Source organism: Mesocricetus auratus, unplaced genomic scaffold, assembly GCF_017639785.1.
Source record: "Mesocricetus auratus isolate SY011 unplaced genomic scaffold, BCM_Maur_2.0 Super-Scaffold_100018, whole genome shotgun sequence".
NCBI classification, from domain to species: Eukaryota; Metazoa; Chordata; class Mammalia; order Rodentia; family Cricetidae; genus Mesocricetus; species Mesocricetus auratus.
In genome coordinates, this window is record NW_024429199.1 from 14,365,928 (window position 1) to 14,385,380 (window position 19,453).

Genomic DNA, 19,453 nt, shown 5'->3' on the forward strand with positions numbered 1-19,453 from the left:
TTTAAAATAGACTGAGCCATGACCAAACTGCAACACAAGATCACACAAGAGGATTTTCATCCAAGGCCTTAAAATCAGTGCATGTTCAAAATGATTTGTCAGTTTTCCCATTATAAAAATGCTCGAAGTATGTACCGACCATTAAAAGGAGAGCATGAATTTGAGGAGAGGGTGCATGGGAGGAGTTGATTGTAGGAAAGAGAAGGAGGGAAGCTATGTAACTACACCTTCAAAAACTAAAAAAGCATTATTTTTAAAGTCACTACAGCTGGGCGTTGTTGGCACATGCCTTTAATCACAGCACTCAGGAGGCAGAGACAGGTGGGTCTCTGTGAGTTCAAGACCATCATGGTCTACAAGAGCTAGTTTCAGGACAGCCTCCAAAGCCATAGAGAAATCCTTTCTCATAAAACAAACAAACAAAAATAAAAGTCACTACAGAAAGTTTGGAGAACAATGAAGCTGGAAGGGAAAACCAGAAATCACAGCTATTAACTCCACCCGTAAAGCACTGCTATCATTGTTTTAATAGATTTTTTTCTAACAGTGTTGTCTCCTCATGCTTGCTTTTGTTTGTTTGTTTGTTGTTTTTGTTTTTTCAAAACTGTTCTTCTTGGTAGCTTTGGAGCCTGTCCTGTAACTCGCTCTGTAGACCAAGCTGGTCTCAAACTCACCTCCTGAGTGTTGGGATTAAAAGCTCATGCCACCACACCACTGTACTCGAATTTTCTAAAGTAATAGATGTATACAGGTTACAAAATTATTTTTTCACTTTCTTTTTAAAGCATATTTTGGATATCATTTTCATGAACTCATTGTACTTATATAACAATTATATAGTAACATTTTGTTTTACAAATGATTTTCTGCAGGTTAAAAGAATCCATTTAAATATATTTCCATCTGTTTAACTTGATTGTAAGTTAATAAAAGAATTACAGTTTGGAACAAAAACATTTTGAAGAGATCATTTTTCTTATTTTATATTTGTTTTTTTAATCCATGATCTAAAAAATCCTATAAATTTTTAAAATTTTTCTATTGTGATTTTGATTAATTTTTTTGCTTGATCAAATACTAAACTGGCTTCTTCTATAGTGAAAAATAAAGCAGTTGGGGGAAAAAAACCAAAGCAGAGCTTGAGTGGATACTGTCATTTTTCCTCTTTTCTCTACAACAAAGTAAAAAAGATGAAAAATATATTCATTCACAAATAGAGTAAGAGACTTTCCAAGGAATTTTTCACTAAATGATTAAAATAAGATACATTAGTAAAAATTTTAAATTTTATATATATATACATATATATACAAATACACATGTACACGTGTATATACATATATATATATACATACATGTATATATAAAATAGATATATTGAGTATCATACCTATATGTCACCTTACTTATCCAGGCTACTTTTAAGAACAATTTCAATCTTCAGCCATGTCTCTTATTTTAACCATTGCCCTTTGTTGGGGTTATGTCTACTTAAATTAGAATACTTATTAGAAGTTAACAAGTGCTGAGTAAAGTAGGACAGACAGGCATTGTACCGTGACCTTCCTCACTGTAACTACAACAGTACTCAGACTAAAGATTGTCTTTCAAACATCATGAAACAATTGAGGATTTGGATCCAGTTTAAGTCTGGGAGACAACACTAAAATATTTTTTTTTTTTGCAGAAAGAATGTAAAATTTTCTCCTTTAGGGTGAGAGTCTCTTATGGGTGGGATTAAGGAAATGTGGTTTTCTGTGACAAAAGGCTTTTCTGGTTTAGATGCTATAGAATAGTAGCCAAGATGGGAGTTGTGTGTATATGTGTGTGTTGGGCATCCAGATTATACATGTGTTTTTTATTAAACACCAACTCAGTAGGAATGTCTCAGAGTTAACCTTTTGTCATTATAACCCACACCATAGGCTGTCTCTAAAGACTTATCCACAGGGTGGCTTAAGAATACCATTGATATCCATAGCAATATGCTATCATACCATTGACAAATTAATGTAATTGATAGCTACATGTTTCATTTATGAGTTACTGATGACCAACATTTAGAGCCATTATTTGCTTGGATCCAAAATAGGTCATATTAATCCTACTTTGACGTCAATAGTAGGAAGTTAGCAGAGAACTTCAACATTTTGCTGAAAGTCAAAAGACTATAAGAAATCAGTGCACAATTCAGTTTCAGGAATGCTCAGCTGGTGGTTCTCACGGGTTACCAGCCATGGTTGGGAATTACTGACTTGGTGACCCCAACTGAACAGTGACTGGTGTGGTGATCTTTCAGTTTTGAATATCCTTTCCTCCTTCCCTCCTTCTTTGCTTCCTTCCTGCCTCCCTTCCTCCCTCCCTTTCATCCTCCCTCTCTTCCTTCCTTCTTCCTTGTTTTCATCTTTCATAAGAATGGTTCCTTCTAATCCTTGCTAAATCCTCTCAATTTGGGTCACCTACAAAGATAGGATATGGACTGTTAAAATGATGGAAATTGTAACACATGAGGCTGCTATACTGTGCTTTGTAACTATAAAGAAGGACACTCATCCAAAGGAGAAGTGGAAGTGTCAACCTGTGTTCTGGATGTCTCCCAGCACATACAACACACAGAGACAAACAAATACAATGCACGCATGCATCCATACACCCCTTCACACCCACACACCAAATCAAGACTATCTTGTATAGCTGTAATTTCAGTCGTCCCAGCACTGGGGGTGGGGGAAGATCATGCATTCAAAGGGAAGTATGCATATTTTTTAGGAGAACTTTTTGGTGTGTGGAGGTTGCATTTTATCCTCCTGGGTAGCTGCTTTCTTCTGCTTTAGAAAGAAGCAGGGGGAAGAATGATGGAAATGAAAGAAAAAATGCTCTCTGGACTTGTGAAAGAGTTTGACAAGTGGCTTTATGTTGACTTAAATTTGGATTAGACTGTTCCTTCGGGAAGCTGCAATGGCTTTGAGAAAGCCTTATAACAGATTGACCACTATAACTATTTATAGAGTGTGTATATTGGATAAATTTTTCTAGCAGGAAACTGAAACCATAGCATGGTCCATTAAAGAGGATTTCCTATTCCAATACCAAATGCATGTAGCTAAGCATCTTGCACACATGTACTGCAGTATTTTTTATACTCCAGTTCATGTTTTTATCATAAGTAATCCCATTTTGAAACAGTATTACAATGCTGGAAAGGTATTCAGGTTTATGTGTCACTTCAACTGGAAGATTATGGGAGAATAAAAGTAAGTTTGGATTTGAATACTACATGCTTAATTGCTTTAAAAAATCCTGTGCTAGAACACCTGAAATATGCATATGAATATATGTTGAATTTGTGTTACTGCAAGCAAGAACCTAAGCATTAAAAAAAAGTGTATGTCCACAAATTTAAATTTTCATTTGTTTTTGTCTTATACTAGAGATGTAGATATGCCACAAATGGAGTAATTTTAAAGAGATATATCACCAAATAAAAAAAGTAATTTCATACATATGCAAATGTTCCTTCTAAACTCTGTTTAACCTAAAATGGTGGTGTCACTTGGTTGGATAGAAGTGTTAAAAGATTGACATCTTTTACCTAATTTCCTAAGATTAGGACACAGGGTTATGTAGGGACCAGACCATGTCTCATCTCAGTACAGTCTGGTTCCTCTGTGTGGCTTGTGGGCTGGTACAGTGCTTGCATGCAATTAGATGGATAAGCCCTGACTCGTTGGTGCCCAGAGAAGCAACTATTCTGTTTCTTTCACTATGTTTGGAGGAGGTCTGCATAGAAAAGACAGAAAATCACAAAATAAGGCTCTCTACCCACACAGAGACCTGAGAATATTAGCATAAAGTGTGGAGAACTAGCCAGAGAAAAGCCAAGCCTCTCCTTTCCTCCCCTCTTCTCCCCATTCCCCTCCCTGTCTCTCCCTCCCTCTCTTCCTCCCTCTCCTCTCCTCTTGTACCGCCTTCCCCTTCCCTTTTCTTCCAGTTTCCCCTCCCTTCCCTCTCCTCTTTTTCTCTCCTCTCTCCCCTTCCCTTCCTCCTCTTCCCTCCTTCCCCCTCCTCTCCTCTCTCCTCCTGCTCTGCCTTCTCCTTTCTGAATCTCCTTTTCTTTCACCCCCTCCTCTCCTCTCCTTTCCTTTCCTTCTCTCCTTTTCCTTTTAAAAAGTTTTGCTGAAGCCTTGCACAAACTCAACCTTACTCTATCTGTGAGTTAAGTAAGTCCTTAGCCGCTAGGTGTCAGCTGAGACTAGTATCGTTCTTTTTCTTTTTGCCTCTAAAAGCATACTTTTTAGAAATTTTTTTAATTCAGTTTGTTTTTTGTTGTTGTTGTTTTTTGTTTTTCAGACAGTCTGACTCACACAACCTCTAAGACTAAGCAGATAAGAAGTTTCTTGGAAATGTTATACACATAAGCAGTAGTAGTTTCACTGTGGGAGCTGGGGTGACAGATAGGGATCAAAAGATGAGGAAAGAAGGAAAGTATTAGCCTGCTTATAGTCTCAGCTTCGAGGAAAGGCTAGTGTGAGCAGAGGGTGGGCTCACCAGTCTGCAGAGAGAGACACTAAAATCTGTAGCTACAGTTTCAACAAAGAAACACACTGTTTTCTAAAATTCTTTTAAGTCCTCTGAGAGTTTAGTGATTAAGCATGAGTGCATACACACACTATTATGTGCATATGTGTGTCTTATGTATATGTGTATAACTCTAGTACTCTATTTAGCCTGAACAGCTTATTGTCTTCATTTGCGCTTATGTTTTATTTCCCATATTTTGGAGATTGCAAAGAGGCTGGAGTGCATGGATACATGATTGTCTTATGGTCTTTTGTTAAGACATCCTAAAAAACTATATTTTCAACTGACATCACTTATGCCCAGGGCAATGCAAATGACATTACCTCACTGGGAATACAGGGCTTTGATGAAATCTCCAACTCTGCAAATGGTTCCAGCTCTTGCAAGCAGAGCTCACCTCTGTTAGTTCTGTAAATGAGAAAGCGGAAGCTTTGCTAGTGAGTAAGCCACCTGGGTTAGCAAACATTCACATAATTAGCTTTTTAAGCTTGCAAAATTTAAAATGTATAAAAGCTTATCTCAGGTTTATTTCCCTTAGTTGTATTATCTCATCTTCCTATGAATTATGTTTTTGAATGTCACAAAGCATTGAAAGAGAGCAGTTGTCTCTACCTATGCCACTCTTTATAAAATGTAAAACAAAGAGAAATAAAATGACTGTTTAAGGAAGGAGGAGCATTCACTTCATGATTTGGTGTTTATTTATATGCTCAAAATATTTCTAGACCCTTTCTGTGAAAGAACTGTCTGATGACTCATAATTTGTCTTGCTTCAATCTTTCTGCACTATGAAAGTAATATGTGTTCAGTATTGTGCATTAACATGTCAAAGAGACTAAAACCTGCTTAATATGGTCCTTGTTCTATCTGCAGTTCCCAAGTAGGTCTTTTTTCTTTGTGCAAAATTGAGATGACTTTACATTCATTACTTTCCTGTTTTGATCCTCCAATACAAATACTACTTTAACACTTCAGAATGTTCTGTGGACGTGCATCTGTTAGTAGATCTGACACTTTCTTCTTAACCTAGAAGTACGAGAGTCATAGCACAATGTATATAGTTTATTCACATTATTTTCCTGATGGACTTTTCAGTTTTGTCCAGTGCTGTAGAGCACCAATTGACAAAGAATCAAAAAAGCCTGATACTGTATTCAGAATCAAGAGGCCCTGCAAACTCTCTGTAAGCCAAATACATTGGGTCAAAAGATAGAGAGCTTTTCACAGTGGAACACCCATCTTCTCACAGCTCTGTGGGCTGAGATGATGAGTTCTGTCAGTGGTGGATATCTTGGCTAGCCTCAGCACCAGCCTCTGAGAGGAGCTCAATGCAAATGTACACTGAGAAAGAGCAGAGCAGAACCCCAAAGGAAGGCAGCTTGACTGTTGGCTCTCCCTGTCGGTCAATTCGGGCCTGGCCTTAAGATTCTTGTCACTGAATGTAGCTGACACACTTTCAGATCGTTTTGTGATGTTTTTGTTTAGAAAGTTTCTGCATGGTATAGTAATGTACAGGCAAAAGGAACAACTTCCCAAATAGCAAAGAACTTAACTTGGGGCCCAGAATTCTGCTTCCATGCTGATGGCTGTAACCATCTTTCAGAAGTTCTCATTTAATATTAAAGTTGAGATTTATACACAATGTATAATGTAAGCAGAATTAGAAATTCTCATTTGATAGATGACAAAAACATATTTTGACTCTTCCTTAGAAATGGACCATCAAGCAAGGAATCATGCGCCAGGTTCCCAAAGCCAGTCATAGTGTGTTTGCAGTTACACAGAGAGATGATTTTTGTAGATGAGCATTTGATCATGGCTATCATGTCTGAGGCAATGATAACTGACTGGGGATAGAGTCAGGGTCCAAGGACTAACTTTGCTTCAAGATGGTCTCACTCAATTCTTCACAAACTATAGAGAAGACACCTTAATTGGAATTAAGTAGGGGTCCTCCCAAACTACCAGATATGTAAAATAAAGAATTCCCATGTATGCCTCACATTATCTCTCTTACACACACACACACACACACACACACACACACACACACACGGTAGGGGGACACAGAGGGAAAATTTTGAACAGCGAGAATTCCCTGTGCACAGTTAATGAAGAACAAAATCTAAAGGAGTTTAAAATTTTTTAAATAATCCATATCATTTTGATTTCAGGGGTAACTGGGTTAAGCTTCTCTCCAAAGTTAGATTAGTAGTTATGGGACTTCAAGTCAGTCACTGAGCCTCTCAGCCCCAGGAGCTACAGCCATAAAATGAGGACCTTGCAGAATTATAGGGAGGTTTAAGTGAAGTGATAGACACAAAATATCTATTGATATTATTAAAGGAATTCTGGCCTCTCTGTTAGAAAATGCAAGAGATCTCTAGCAGGAGTCTGGAGGGTCCTCTAGCAGGATCTTCTTGTGAGGACTAAAGAGGGTACATGGGTGTGTGGTAAGATGGGAGATGCCATGAGAGATGAACAATGACATAAGTAGTCTCTCATCAATGGTTTCATAGAACAGAGATGCTTGCCCTTTATCTCACCACTTTTCCACAAAGAGAATCCTGTGAATCAAACAGACTAATTGCTATACCTGATATGTAGAAGTGAAACTGTGACCCATAAATTTAAGTGAATTGACCACTGTCACTTGAAACTCTGGAATTAAGTGGATTCTTTTGAACTAAGATTTCAATATTCATTGCTCTTCTCCAAGCTGCCAATGCCAGACACTAGTAGAATATCAAACACTGAGAGTCTAACTCCCAGATTGTGTCTGTAAACCTCATACGATGCTTGTAAAAGGCCGCTTGTCAGGGCACTTTCAGACTGTTACCACACTCCTGAGGAACACATGGTGCACCATATGAATCCTGTTGGTGATGGACAACAAGAGCTGTGTTCCTAATACCAGATGCAGTATGCCTGCATCCTCTCGTTTACTTATTAGCATTTTCCAAGTGGAAGTTGACTGTCTAAGAACATCCCTTCAGCTACTATGAGGAGTCTGGCTTTGCTTTCCTCAGGCCAGAGTTTACTATTGTAAATACCAAAAAGGATTCATTCCATCCTTTGGGGCCCATTTTGTGTTCTGAGGTAATCTTTCAGAAAGCATATATGTTCTGTTGTCCCTCTGAGTACAAACAGCCTGCGAATGGACACACACACACACACACACACACACACACACACACACACACACACACACACGATACATTAGCATTCTCAAGGCCTTGCTGGAGCCTAATGGGAAGTGCCTACATAAAGCTGCCATCACAGCTTCCAGGTTAGAGTTCAACACCAAAACCTAGGAAAACTTTATAACGAAAAAATATGAGGCAGGGTCATTTTAGATTTTTTTATATGTGATAACTGCTACCTCCTGTACAGTGAATGATCTCTTAAGAACTGTGAGAGAGACCATTACTCGGAAAATAAGGGATGCTGGGGAAGGTGCTAGGCATGACTGTGTGTCTACCCAAAGGCAAGGGAAACAGTGCCTAGCATAAACGTGAGTGTACTGAAAACTGTCTGAATCAGAACAAACGAAGTTACAGCAACTATAAAGTGCAATTTATTTCTAAAGAGTTAGGGAAAAGTGCTTTGATTATTCCCCACAATTGCAGTGATTTGGTTTCAGCCTAAATAGGCACCGCAAACAAACACTCTGGGAGTGGCCACACCGATTGGTTTTCATTGGCTTCCAAGCCTCGGTTGATTCATCCTTAGAAAAGCAGAACAAAAGTCTAGGACTACTACACCCTCAAGCGTTCGAGTGTTGCTTTGGACTCCAGGCTTATTTATAGCAACCTGGCTCACAGAAGTACTTCCTGCCCTAGTCAGCAAATGTTCACATGGGCGCCCCAGAGGCAAGGGGCAAACACTGCAAGTGTGCCACTCGAGATCAAATCTTGAAGCCTGTCGTGATTTTGATGTAACCATCGGTCTCTTGGGTGACCCTTTACCTCTGAACAGGCTCGTTTCTATCTATAGATGCTGTGATGAGGACCGATTCATCGGAGATGACTGATGTGGAGTCTGTGATCAGCGCCTTTGCATCGTCAGCCAGGGCAGGCCGCCGCAATGCCTTACCTGACATCCAGACTGCAGCTGCTACAGGTGGTGCCTCTGATCTCCCACTGAAGCTGGAGGCATTGAGCATGAAGGAAGGTAACACGAATCCTCTGAAGTAAAGCCCTCAGCATGTCTCTCCTTTTAATCTTTTTCTTCGGAGCAGCCTTTGAACTAATTTTCAGTACTGTCTTCTTGACTAAAAGCTCTCCAGTGTTAAGGCAAAATAGATTTCTATGCCTTTCTGAAACTAGATGATTTAATCTTGATATCCCCAGGGTGAACATAGAAACTGCTGTTTCTGTCTATTGGATGTATATAGTCATGTGTTGGGATCCTAGTTTCAATCTGCAGAGCAAAGTTAATTAAAAGTAATCGTAAGTATTAACTATTGCACTGGAGCTGAGTATTGTGGCTCATGACTAGTTCATTATCTGTCCTAATCTACCACTTACAGTTTGAGAACCCCAACAAAGAGGCAATGAGCCTTCTAACATATCAACAAGAGGTGATGGAAGACAATGTTTCAGTCACAAAAATGTCCTTTCTTGCTTCTGTCATTATTATCTCATCTACCATTCACTTTTATGCCCGTTAAATACTAGGGAATCCCAGTGGTGAGTTGGGCAGATGTGAACTCCTGCTGTCCCAAATCTTACAGTCCAACAGGAGTGTTACATTTCAAAGGGATACACACACAGGCTAACAATAATATGCTTTATTAGAAAACTGAAATAGGGTGCTTTGTGGAGAGTTCCTGGGTGACTAGATTAGAACAGAAATCAGAGAAGCCATCACTGAAATCAGAATAACTCACAATGCTGAGACAAGAACACTGCTATGAGATTAATGCTATCCTGAAAGACGCAGTGGGTTCCGTTACAGCCTGGGCTATAGATGAGACTCTGTCTCAAACAAAACCAGCGTAATGACAATACCAGTTGATATACCAATGCAGATGGGAAATTCTACATGGCCCCACACTTAGATGATGAGCTTCAGCAGGTCAGTGCCTACTATAAGAGAGAATTGGTTACCTGCAGAGATGAATTCCCACATTGGCTGTCCAGTCCCTAGTGCTCAGTTTTGAACATGTGCACATGTGAAAAAAGGTAAATAGACACAGTAGGTTACATGTACAAGTGTGCATACATATGTATATTCATGCAACAATAAATAAAAAAAGGTTATGAATTTTCATGGGGAAGCAAGGGGTTGGAGAAAGGAAACATGTAGATGTACTCATGAGTGAAGTTCTCAAAGAAACCCACGATTTTAAAAATCCTTAAAAATTGAGAAGAATGAATAATAAAGAATGCAGAATAAATATCCTTGGGGTAAAGCAGACTGATGTAGTCTAGCAATAAAGGCTGGCCACTCTTGGTTGAAAGTAAGAGGAGAAGAACCACAAGAGGACTTTAGACACATAAGCAAGCGTCAGATCTTGTGAAATGTGAGATTATGACTGCAAAGACCCAGATGTCTTCATGCCCCCAAGTTTTCTTGCAGTTGTTACCTACTTCTCTCTCTCTCTCCTCTCTCTGTTTCATAGAAGAGTATAATGACAATGTGTTGCTTTTTTTAACTACGATTTTCTGTTTCCCCCTTTCCCTGTATCTCTAGTAAGACTGCATGCTAAGTCACCTATCTGTGACATTGTCTTTGCTATAGTTGTTGGTCCATTCTTGGCCCTTTTTTAGCATGACCTTGCAAAAATGTTACCATGATTGATTGTTACATCTTCCCTTCCTTTGATTCCCAGGACACTTTCCTCTCATGGTTTTCTTTTTTTCTTCAATGACCTTTTTCACTTTGTGTTTCTCTTTGCTCATATCCTCAATCACTTGATGGAATAGAAGGTCAAAGTACAGTCTTTTGACAACTTGATCGGCATTTCTTTGATTCTAATGCAATCTAATCTCATTGTATAGTTCCTATCTTCCTGAAACATAGATTTAGATCTTATATTAGTTACTTTTCTTGTTAAAATGACCAACTAACTGACAAAACCGTATTAAGGAAAATTTTTTTCTTTTATTGAAAATTGATTTTTTTCTCACATAATATATACTGATTACAGTTTCCCCTCCTGGTTCCTTCCTACCTCCTCTCTCATCCAGATCCACCTCCTGTCTAAGGGATAATAATAAAATAAAATATAATAAATCAAAAGCTAACATGTTGGAATAGGACAAAACAAACAAATAGAAGGAAAAGCACCTAATAAAAAGACATGAGGACATCCTCACCCTCATCAGCATGAGCTGTCACTTGTTTTATTGATCTTAGCCATTCTGACAAGTGTAAGGTGAAACCTCAAAGTGGTTTTGATTTGCACTTCTTTGGTGAATAAGGATGTTGAACTTTTTTTAAGTGTTTCTTAGCCATTTGAATCCCTCTTTTGAGTATTCTCTGCCTAGATCTGTGCTTGTAGATCTGGGCTATTTGTTTTCTTGACAATTTTTTGAGCTCTTTATGTATTTTGCATATTAGTGCTCTATCAGATGTGTAGTTGGAAAAACTTGTCCATTCTATAGGATGCATTGTCCAAATGATAGTGTCCTTTGCTGTATAGAAGCTTCTCAGTTTTATGAGGCCATCCCATTTATTAATAGATGATCTCAGTGCCTGTGCTAATGGTGTCTGTTCAGAAAGTCTTTTCTTGTGCCAATAAGCTCAAGGCTATTTCCCACTTTCTCTTCTATCGGGTTCAGTGTATCTGGTTTGTTTGTTTGTTTGTTTGTTTATGGTTTTTAGAGACAGGGTTTCTCTGTATTGTTTTTGGAGGTTGTCCTGGAACTCACTCTGTAGACCAGGCTGGCCTTGAACTCACAGAGATCTGCCTACCTCTGCCTCCCGAGTGCTAGGATCAAAGGCGTGTGCCACCAACGCCCGGCTGTGTATCTGGTTTTATGTTGAGGATTTTGATCCATGAGTTTCATGTAAGGTGATAAGTATGGATCTATTGAATTCTTCTACATAAAACCACTCAGTTTGACCAGCACCATTTGTTGAAGATGCTGTCTTTCCTTCAGTGTGTATTTCTACCTTATCAAAAATCAGGTGTCTACAATTGTTTGGATTTATGTCTATGTCTTCATTTTGATTCCGTTGATCAGTGTGACTGTTTTTATTCCAGTACCATTCTGTTTTTATTACCTTAGCTCTGTAGTACAATTTGAGGTTGGGGCTTATCAGTTCTTTTATTGTTCAGAACTGTTATCCTGGGTCTTTTGTGTTTCCATATGGAGCTGAAATTTTTCCATTTAAGATCTGTGAAGTATTGTGTTGAAATTTTGATGGGGATTTCATTCAATATGTAGATTGTTTTGGTAGGATGACCATTTTTACTGTGTTAATCCTATTGATTCATATGCATGGAAGATTTTTCCATCTTCTGTTTTTTTTAATTTCTTTCTTCAATGTCTTAAAGTTTGTATCACACAAGTCTTTCACTTGGTTAGAGTTACCCCAAGATATTTTATATTATTTGAGGCTGTTGTGAAAGGTGTTGTTTACCTGAATTCTTTCTATGTCCATTTGTCATTTGTATATAGAAAGGCTGCAGAGTTTTGTGACTTAATTTTGTAGTTAGCTACTTTGCTTAAAGTATTTATCACCTGTAGGAGTTTTTAAAATAGAATTTTAGGATCACTTATGTATACTATCAGGGAAGGGTTTAGGATGTTAATTCTCATAATGGGAGAATGTCATGATAGGAATATGAGGTCAAATTTCATCTACAATGAAGAAGTAGAGAGAGATGAATGCTAATTCTTAGCTCTCTCTCCTTTCCTATTTTTTATTTAGCAGGGCTCAAGATAACTGGATGGTTCTGCCTACATTCAGAGTGGGTCTTCTTCCTCACTTAAAACTGTCTCAAAATGTCCTCACAGGTATATCAGGAAGAATACATCCTGGGTGATTCTAAATTCAGCCAAGCTGATAATGATTATTAACCATTACAAGTCTATCCTTTATAAACTTGACACCCAAACATAAAAATTTTAAACTGTAACATATAAATTTTAAACTGTAACAATCAACTCCTATCCAGATTATCATGGCAAAATGAATTTATTCCAACATCAAAAACCCATCATCTTAACAGTTTCAACACTATTAGGAAAGCTAGAATCCAAAACCTCTTCTGGGACTCAACTGTGAATCCTTATAAAATCAAAAATTATTCACATACGTATAGTAGGCAATGACATCGAATAAAAGTTCCCATTTTGGATGCTCTCTCAGCCTGGACACATGGTTCTAGGTTCTGCCCAGTATGAAATGACAGACTTTAGAGATCCCTGGGGAGGATCTCCTGGGGAATGATGTGGGGATTGGGTGGGGGGCTGGGAGGCTGGTGGAGGGACAAGGGAGGAGGTGTGGGAGAGGGAGCTGAGACTGACATGTGAAACATTCACATTTCTAATTTAAATAAAAACATATATTAAGAGAGAAAAAAAAGTTCCCATTGGGAGGAAGGCATAGGGACGAAAAAGCTAAAACAAGACCAAATTCATCAGGAACAACACCAGATTCTACAGTTTCATGTCCCACATCTACACTTTCCGTGGCACTATCTATGCTCTAACCATCACTCATCAGATACTGCCAGAAGCAGCACCGATAGTCTCTCTTTTTGGCTGGCTCTACTTTATTCCTTAAACTTTCCTTAATGGAAATCACACAGCCCTGACTTCTCAAATATATTGAGCTCATCATTGCAACTTAGGCTTTACTTTCATGGTTTTATGCAATGGCATCCTAAGGCCTACTTACAGGAAGCTTGTCTACTCATTGATTGGTCTCAGCAGTTTTCTGGAACCTTTGTGAATGCTTCCATGTCCTCATAACTTACATCTCTGCTAGCCTGAGGTATAGTCTTGTCTCCTCCTATCATGGCTATGATTCAAAATAGTAGTAAAATTATACTTGTGAGGTAGCAGGAAAATAATTTTATAAATGGGGATCACCATGACATGAGGAACTGTATTAAAGCGTTGCAACATTAGGAAGGTTGAGAACCACTGCTATAGAGTGTATAAGGTCTTTGTGGACCTTGGTAGCTGAGGCTGAGGAAACTCTTCCTTTGATAATGGAGTTGTTAATTGGTCTAAATAATAAAAATCTGAAGTCAGATAGAGAGGAAAATCCTGAGAGATCAGAAAGAAGGAGCAGGTCATGGCCACACCTTAACTCCTTAGAATCTCAGCAGACAAAAGATCAAGTTCCTGTTTTGGCCCCCCTTATATCCTGTCTCCACCCAGCCATCTCACTTTCTGCCTGTCTATACAGACCTCTGTGGTTAGCTAATGGCAAGCTCCATTCTCTGACCTTCATACAGGCTTTATTTGTACAAGCAAGATATCACCACATTCTTTCAATGAGTATTTTTAGCAGAGAACCTCTTCAGAGGCTTCACATTTTCATCTCACCCTACTCAAAAGAATTTGCATTTTCACAAACCTGAGCCTTCAAAGACCAGGTCATTGCCCTCTGCCATATTTCCTCTTACCTAGTACAAACTATGAGGTTTCAGGTTTATTCCCCTAATCTCTTTAACAGTTACAGCTGCTTTTTCCACACTTGGCTGATCTGCGACTTTAAACATTTCCCCTGTTTTGTCAAACTGTAAACGTTTTGCATCTTTCTGCTCCATTGTCTGCTCGCTCTTACTGTAAGCACATATGAGAACAATAAGCAGTAGTTATGACATAGCCTCAGTGCTCTGCTACCTTGAAGTTTCCTCTACCAAACATGATACTTGATTGCTTTGGAATTCAGTCTCAAGTTCTCACGATATTGGCAGAGACTTTGCTAGAACACATGATGACTTCTAGTTTAATTCTTGACAGAGTCCTTGTTTTCCTCCAGTGTTCACTTGTCTTGCTAGAGTGGTCCTCCATATTCCCACCAGAATATCCTAAGAACTTCTTTTTAACACTTTAGGGCTTTTCGCTAGCCTGGAGCTCAGAATTCTTCCTCCCAAAATCTGGTTGTAAAGGCATATGAAGCACACAACCAGGTTTAGTTCTGCAGTTCCGTTCTTGGTATGAGCATTCTAAAGTGTCTCATTGCTATGATCACATGCTTGACAAAACCAAATTAAGGAGAAGGTTTCACTTTGCCTCACTGTTGAAAGAATGTACAGTTCCATCTAGCAGGAAGACAGGATGGACTGTAAGGAGGCTGATCATTTTGTCTTTGCAGCAGGGAATCAGAAAGAATGCTGATGTTCAGCTAGCCTTCCTGGTTTACTTTTTATTCAGTCGGGGGTCCATGAAATGGTCCTGCCCATCTTCAGGGTCTTATGGGGTCTAGTCTCTCTGGAACTACCCTCACACATGTGTTTAGAGTTTTGTATGCCAGGTAACTCTAAATCCACTGAAGTTGACATGAAGATTGGCCGTTAGGGCTCTCAGTCTGGAGATCCCAGAAGTTTGCTCTCATGTAAGAAACTACCTGGCTGACATCATTGCTAGGGTAACCAATGGTAATATCACTTACAAGCCTACGAACAAACATTGGATTTTCCTTCTGAAACCTGCTCTTCCTGCATCTTTCCAATTTAGTTTTTAGCTCTTTCACAGCTCCAGTTGCTGAAACCAAAAATATTAGCCTCATCCTTGTTTCCCTTCTATTTTGTACATTCTGCATCTCATCCTTTATAGTGTACTGTTAGCTACAATTTCAAACTTGGTCCAGACATTTGCCATTTTTTCCACCTACTGCATATCTTCTTGGTGCTTCTTGGATTCTATCTCATGCTTTTTCTTTCCTTCCCGTTGTCCCTCTTTCATATTGCTGCTTTTGACTCTACTATTGTCTCATTTAGTATTCTTCTTTCTGTGTGATATAAACAGCACACTACCTCACCTTTGCCGGACCTTACTCAAACGCCTCCTTTTCACATGTGTATTTCCAGCCAGCTCTATCAATTTGTAAACTCTAGGCCTGGAGACATCTTGACAATTTGTATTTTCTACTCCTGATTTCTACTCCTATTCTACTCCTCATGAACACTTTTCACCCCTCACATACCACACACTTTACATACTTTGTTTATTGTCCTTTTCTTATCACTCATTGGCTAGTACTTGAGAACTACTTCATATGCTCAGCGTAGTAAATATCTTTCTTCTTTTAATGGAGGCCTCACGTTGTAGCCCAAAACTGGCCTGAAACTCACTATATAGCCAAGGTTGGTTAACAGGTATTTGACAAATGAAAAGTTCTCAATATACTCTATCAGGCTTATCTTCAAAGATTTGTAGATGGTTTATTGGGAGAATTTTTGAGGGAATGATTGAAACTTAAATAATTTCATTTAAATGAAGACAGTCAAATGCTTCAAAGGATGAGAGGAAAAACAGTATTGCGATTAAGCTGCAGTTTTTTTTTTAATCACATCACTGGGAAGGCACAGGCAAATAAACCTCTGTGAGTTTGAGGCTAGCTTGATCAACACAACGATATCCTGTTTCAAGGAGGAGAGCAAAGAGGATTGGAGAGGGGCAGGGGAGGAAAGTTTAAGGATGGTAGTGATTTGAAATAAAGAAGCAGGAAAAAGGGAACACTTGGTAAAATAAAGAGCAGGGAATTGTCACCGGAGTCAGTTTCTTGACAAGTGGAAACTGGCAGGAGTTGGAACCATGGAAGCATTAGACTTTGGCAGTGAGATCATCATCAGGGACCACAACAAAGGTGTACATCCAGGGCAATGAGCAGGGTTCTACACTCAATGAAGGTTATACTTGCTGAATGAATGCTCTCCCCTTCCAGTCTCAATGTCCCTCACAGTTTTTGTCACTTTATTTTCATTTCCCAAGGAGTCATAATAAGTTATGCAACCATTCCCGAGAAGTATATTTTCCATTATTATGGGAATGAGGGCAGAAACAACAATCACAAAGTACAGGAGAATTTCGACATATAGTTGCAGGAAAGTGAAGGAGTTCCCACATGATGACATTGCTTCCATTTTTTTCTGAAGGGCAGAATGTAAGGTTATCTCTAAGAAGCAAAGCACATAGAAAATATAAAGAACACACAAAGTGTGTCCCAGGATAGGGAAATGATTGAGGGCCTGTATAGTCACATGATCTAGGTTCAAGTTGTGACTTTCACTAGCTCTGTGACTTCCTTAAGTCATTTAACCTGCTTCTACCTTAGTTTGCTACACTGTATAATGACATCTTGAGAGTGTGCCTGGCATGTAGTAACTGTAGACCAAGAAGACTAGAGGAAGATCTAAAAACTATTCAAACTTGTCCTTTCTGTGAAGATTCATATCTGTGCTGAGGGCAAAATATAACCTAGTCAAGATGAAAACAACCCTTTCCTTCTAAATAAGAAGTATTTCAACATATTTTGCATATGAATGAGAAATTTTTTTTGCAGATGTTAAAAAGAAGAATGAAGAGAAAGCACAAGATCAGCTGAAAAAGCCCCTAAATGAAGAAAAATGAAGACTTCCAATTTATCCAGGGTGTTGATTTTACGCACATTGGGAGACATAGTGGCTATGCATTCCTGAAGTGTTTGATCTGGTAGTAACCGTGGTAATGTGTGTGTGTTTAGGCAATTTTGTTGTGATGCTCTGTCCTTAGACCACAACCATGATACCCAATAGGTTATTAAAAGGTATTACTTTCAAATTGCACACAAAGAAGAACACACTGTTTATACACCCAATAAAATCCACTGTCAATCTTGGGACTTACTTAGCAGGATACATGTTTAATTATGTTCTTATTGAGTTAGAAAAATTTCTTGATATGCATAAACAGAAACCTATTAATTTAAGACTTTATAGAATTTGTAGGAAATTATATTTTTGGTGGGATGGAATTAATAGTAAAAACCACATACATAAAATGTGTTTATATTTAATCAAAATTATACCATATTTCCTCCCAAAATTGAGAGAGCTGGAAATATTATAAAAGTTGTGACAACATACATATCTCCAGGATATTTTCATCTAATGTATTTTGCATCTAGTCTGTGTATACTGTGATTTTTCATACAGACCCACAGAATGTAAAATTTGTGGCAAATTGCTTATATTAAACATGTGTAATAAATAAATCTTACTATATTCCTTAACTTGGTGTGTGTGTGCATCTTGTTTTAATGTGGGTTGTATCAGACATTGTGCTAGTTTCTCTAGACTGTTTATTATTCTCTGGGCTTTTGTGTGTCTGCAAATTGTTGCTAGAGTAATTTCATCAGGAATGCTGAGCTTAATTTTTATATTTGTCCTAAAGTACCTAACATAGCAGTAATCTCTTAAATATTTGCTTAATACTATAAGTAAAAATAGCAAAATACATGCTTTTAATATATGTTAAATATAAATTAAAACATAAAACCAAGGTGTTAGCAAATTTTAATTTGTTAGATAACTTAGAAAAATAATATAATTCTGAATCTTAATTTTTGGATAATATATTTTTATTTATATACATATATGCATGAAAATATGTTTTTTAGTTGACCTAGGCTACATCTTTTTATATTAACTAAATAAAATTTCACAGTCTAAATTCATTACTGATACAATTTTCCTTCATTTCATCTTCTGAAGTATGCTGGGTAAAAAGTGGTGATACCACTGAGAGGGTAACAGTGCGGGACAGTCTTTGTGCTTTAAACCAACTCCTGCCTGTGACTGTATTGACCAAGTTTAACTTTTTGATAATAGATATCAAAGGCAGATTTCCAAGGGCTTAATTGTTTCTAGCTCTCAAATATAATTTTTGATAAAAATAATCAAAATTAGTATATGAGTATGTATTAAATTAATATTTAATAAAATATATTATAGCCATTAAACTATGAAAGTTGTCTAATGAGGTGAGACTGAATGGTCAGTTTGACAAGCAGAGGGAATAGTTTCCAAATGGGGTTACAATTCAGCCCCGTAGAGGACTTGACATAGTCTGGAGACCATTGGGGAAAGGTGGTAGGCATAGAAGCTGCTGCTGGAATGGAGTGAACAGAGCTGGGATGCTGCTACCAAAAATAAACATTCTTCATCCTCCATCAAGGCCTCCACAGTAGAGCTGCCTAGCCTTAGCTCTCAGTGTCACTGAAGTTACAAGACTGGAGAATGAACTCTCTGGGCTTGAATTTTAACTGTACATACTAGCTATGATCCATGTACATACTAGCTTGATCCATGAAGATCATCTCTGTAAATTCCCACTTTATCCTCTGTGGAATGGCATCAATAACAGTCCAGGTTTTATAGACTGAGTTTCATGGTCAGTTTTAGTCATCAACTTGACACATCTCCCAAGATCACCTGGGAGATGAATCTCTTTGAGGCATTTTCTAGGTTAGCTTAACCTATGGGCATGCCTGTGGGGATTGTCTTGATTACAGTAATTGCTGTGACCCTAGACTGTAGAAGAGTGGAGAAAATGAGCAGATAGTCATTTCTTCTCTTTTCTGGACCATGGGTGTGATGTGACAGACTCTCTTGAGCTCCTGGTGCTGTGCCTCCCTCTCATCAATGGACTGTAACCCGGAATTGTTAGCTAAAATAAACCGTTTCTTTCCCAAATTGTGTTTGTCAGAGTATTTTACCACAACAAATAGGAATAAACTAGTTTGGTGGGTGAAAGCAGCAATGATATTGTGTATGTGAAGCACTTGAGATAATGCCTGGAAGAAATGTTTTGATAAATATTAACTATTATCATCATCATGCCCTCTCCCTTGCTCTTGGTATTATTCTTTGGTAAGCAGGTGGATGGGTAGCTGAGTTGGTTCATTGACTCTGGTTTCA

The 19,453-nt window shown here is 38.2% G+C and overlaps 1 protein-coding gene across 5 annotated transcripts in view; it reads left to right on the forward strand.

Annotated features, from left to right (window-relative positions):
* Positions 1-17,766, forward strand: part of Pkib (cAMP-dependent protein kinase inhibitor beta) — a 96,758-nt gene extending 78,992 nt beyond the window's left edge. For all 5 annotated transcript variants that reach the window (XM_040728193.1, XM_013115769.3, XM_005073313.4 and 2 more), the window contains 2 exons: positions 8,578-8,754; positions 17,059-17,766. In XM_040728193.1, coding sequence (XP_040584127.1) covers positions 8,578-8,754; positions 17,059-17,126 — 245 coding nt within the window. In that variant the 3' untranslated portion in view covers positions 17,127-17,766. The remainder of the gene's footprint in view (positions 1-8,577; positions 8,755-17,058) is intronic.
* The last annotated feature ends 1,687 nt before the right edge of the window (positions 17,767-19,453 follow it).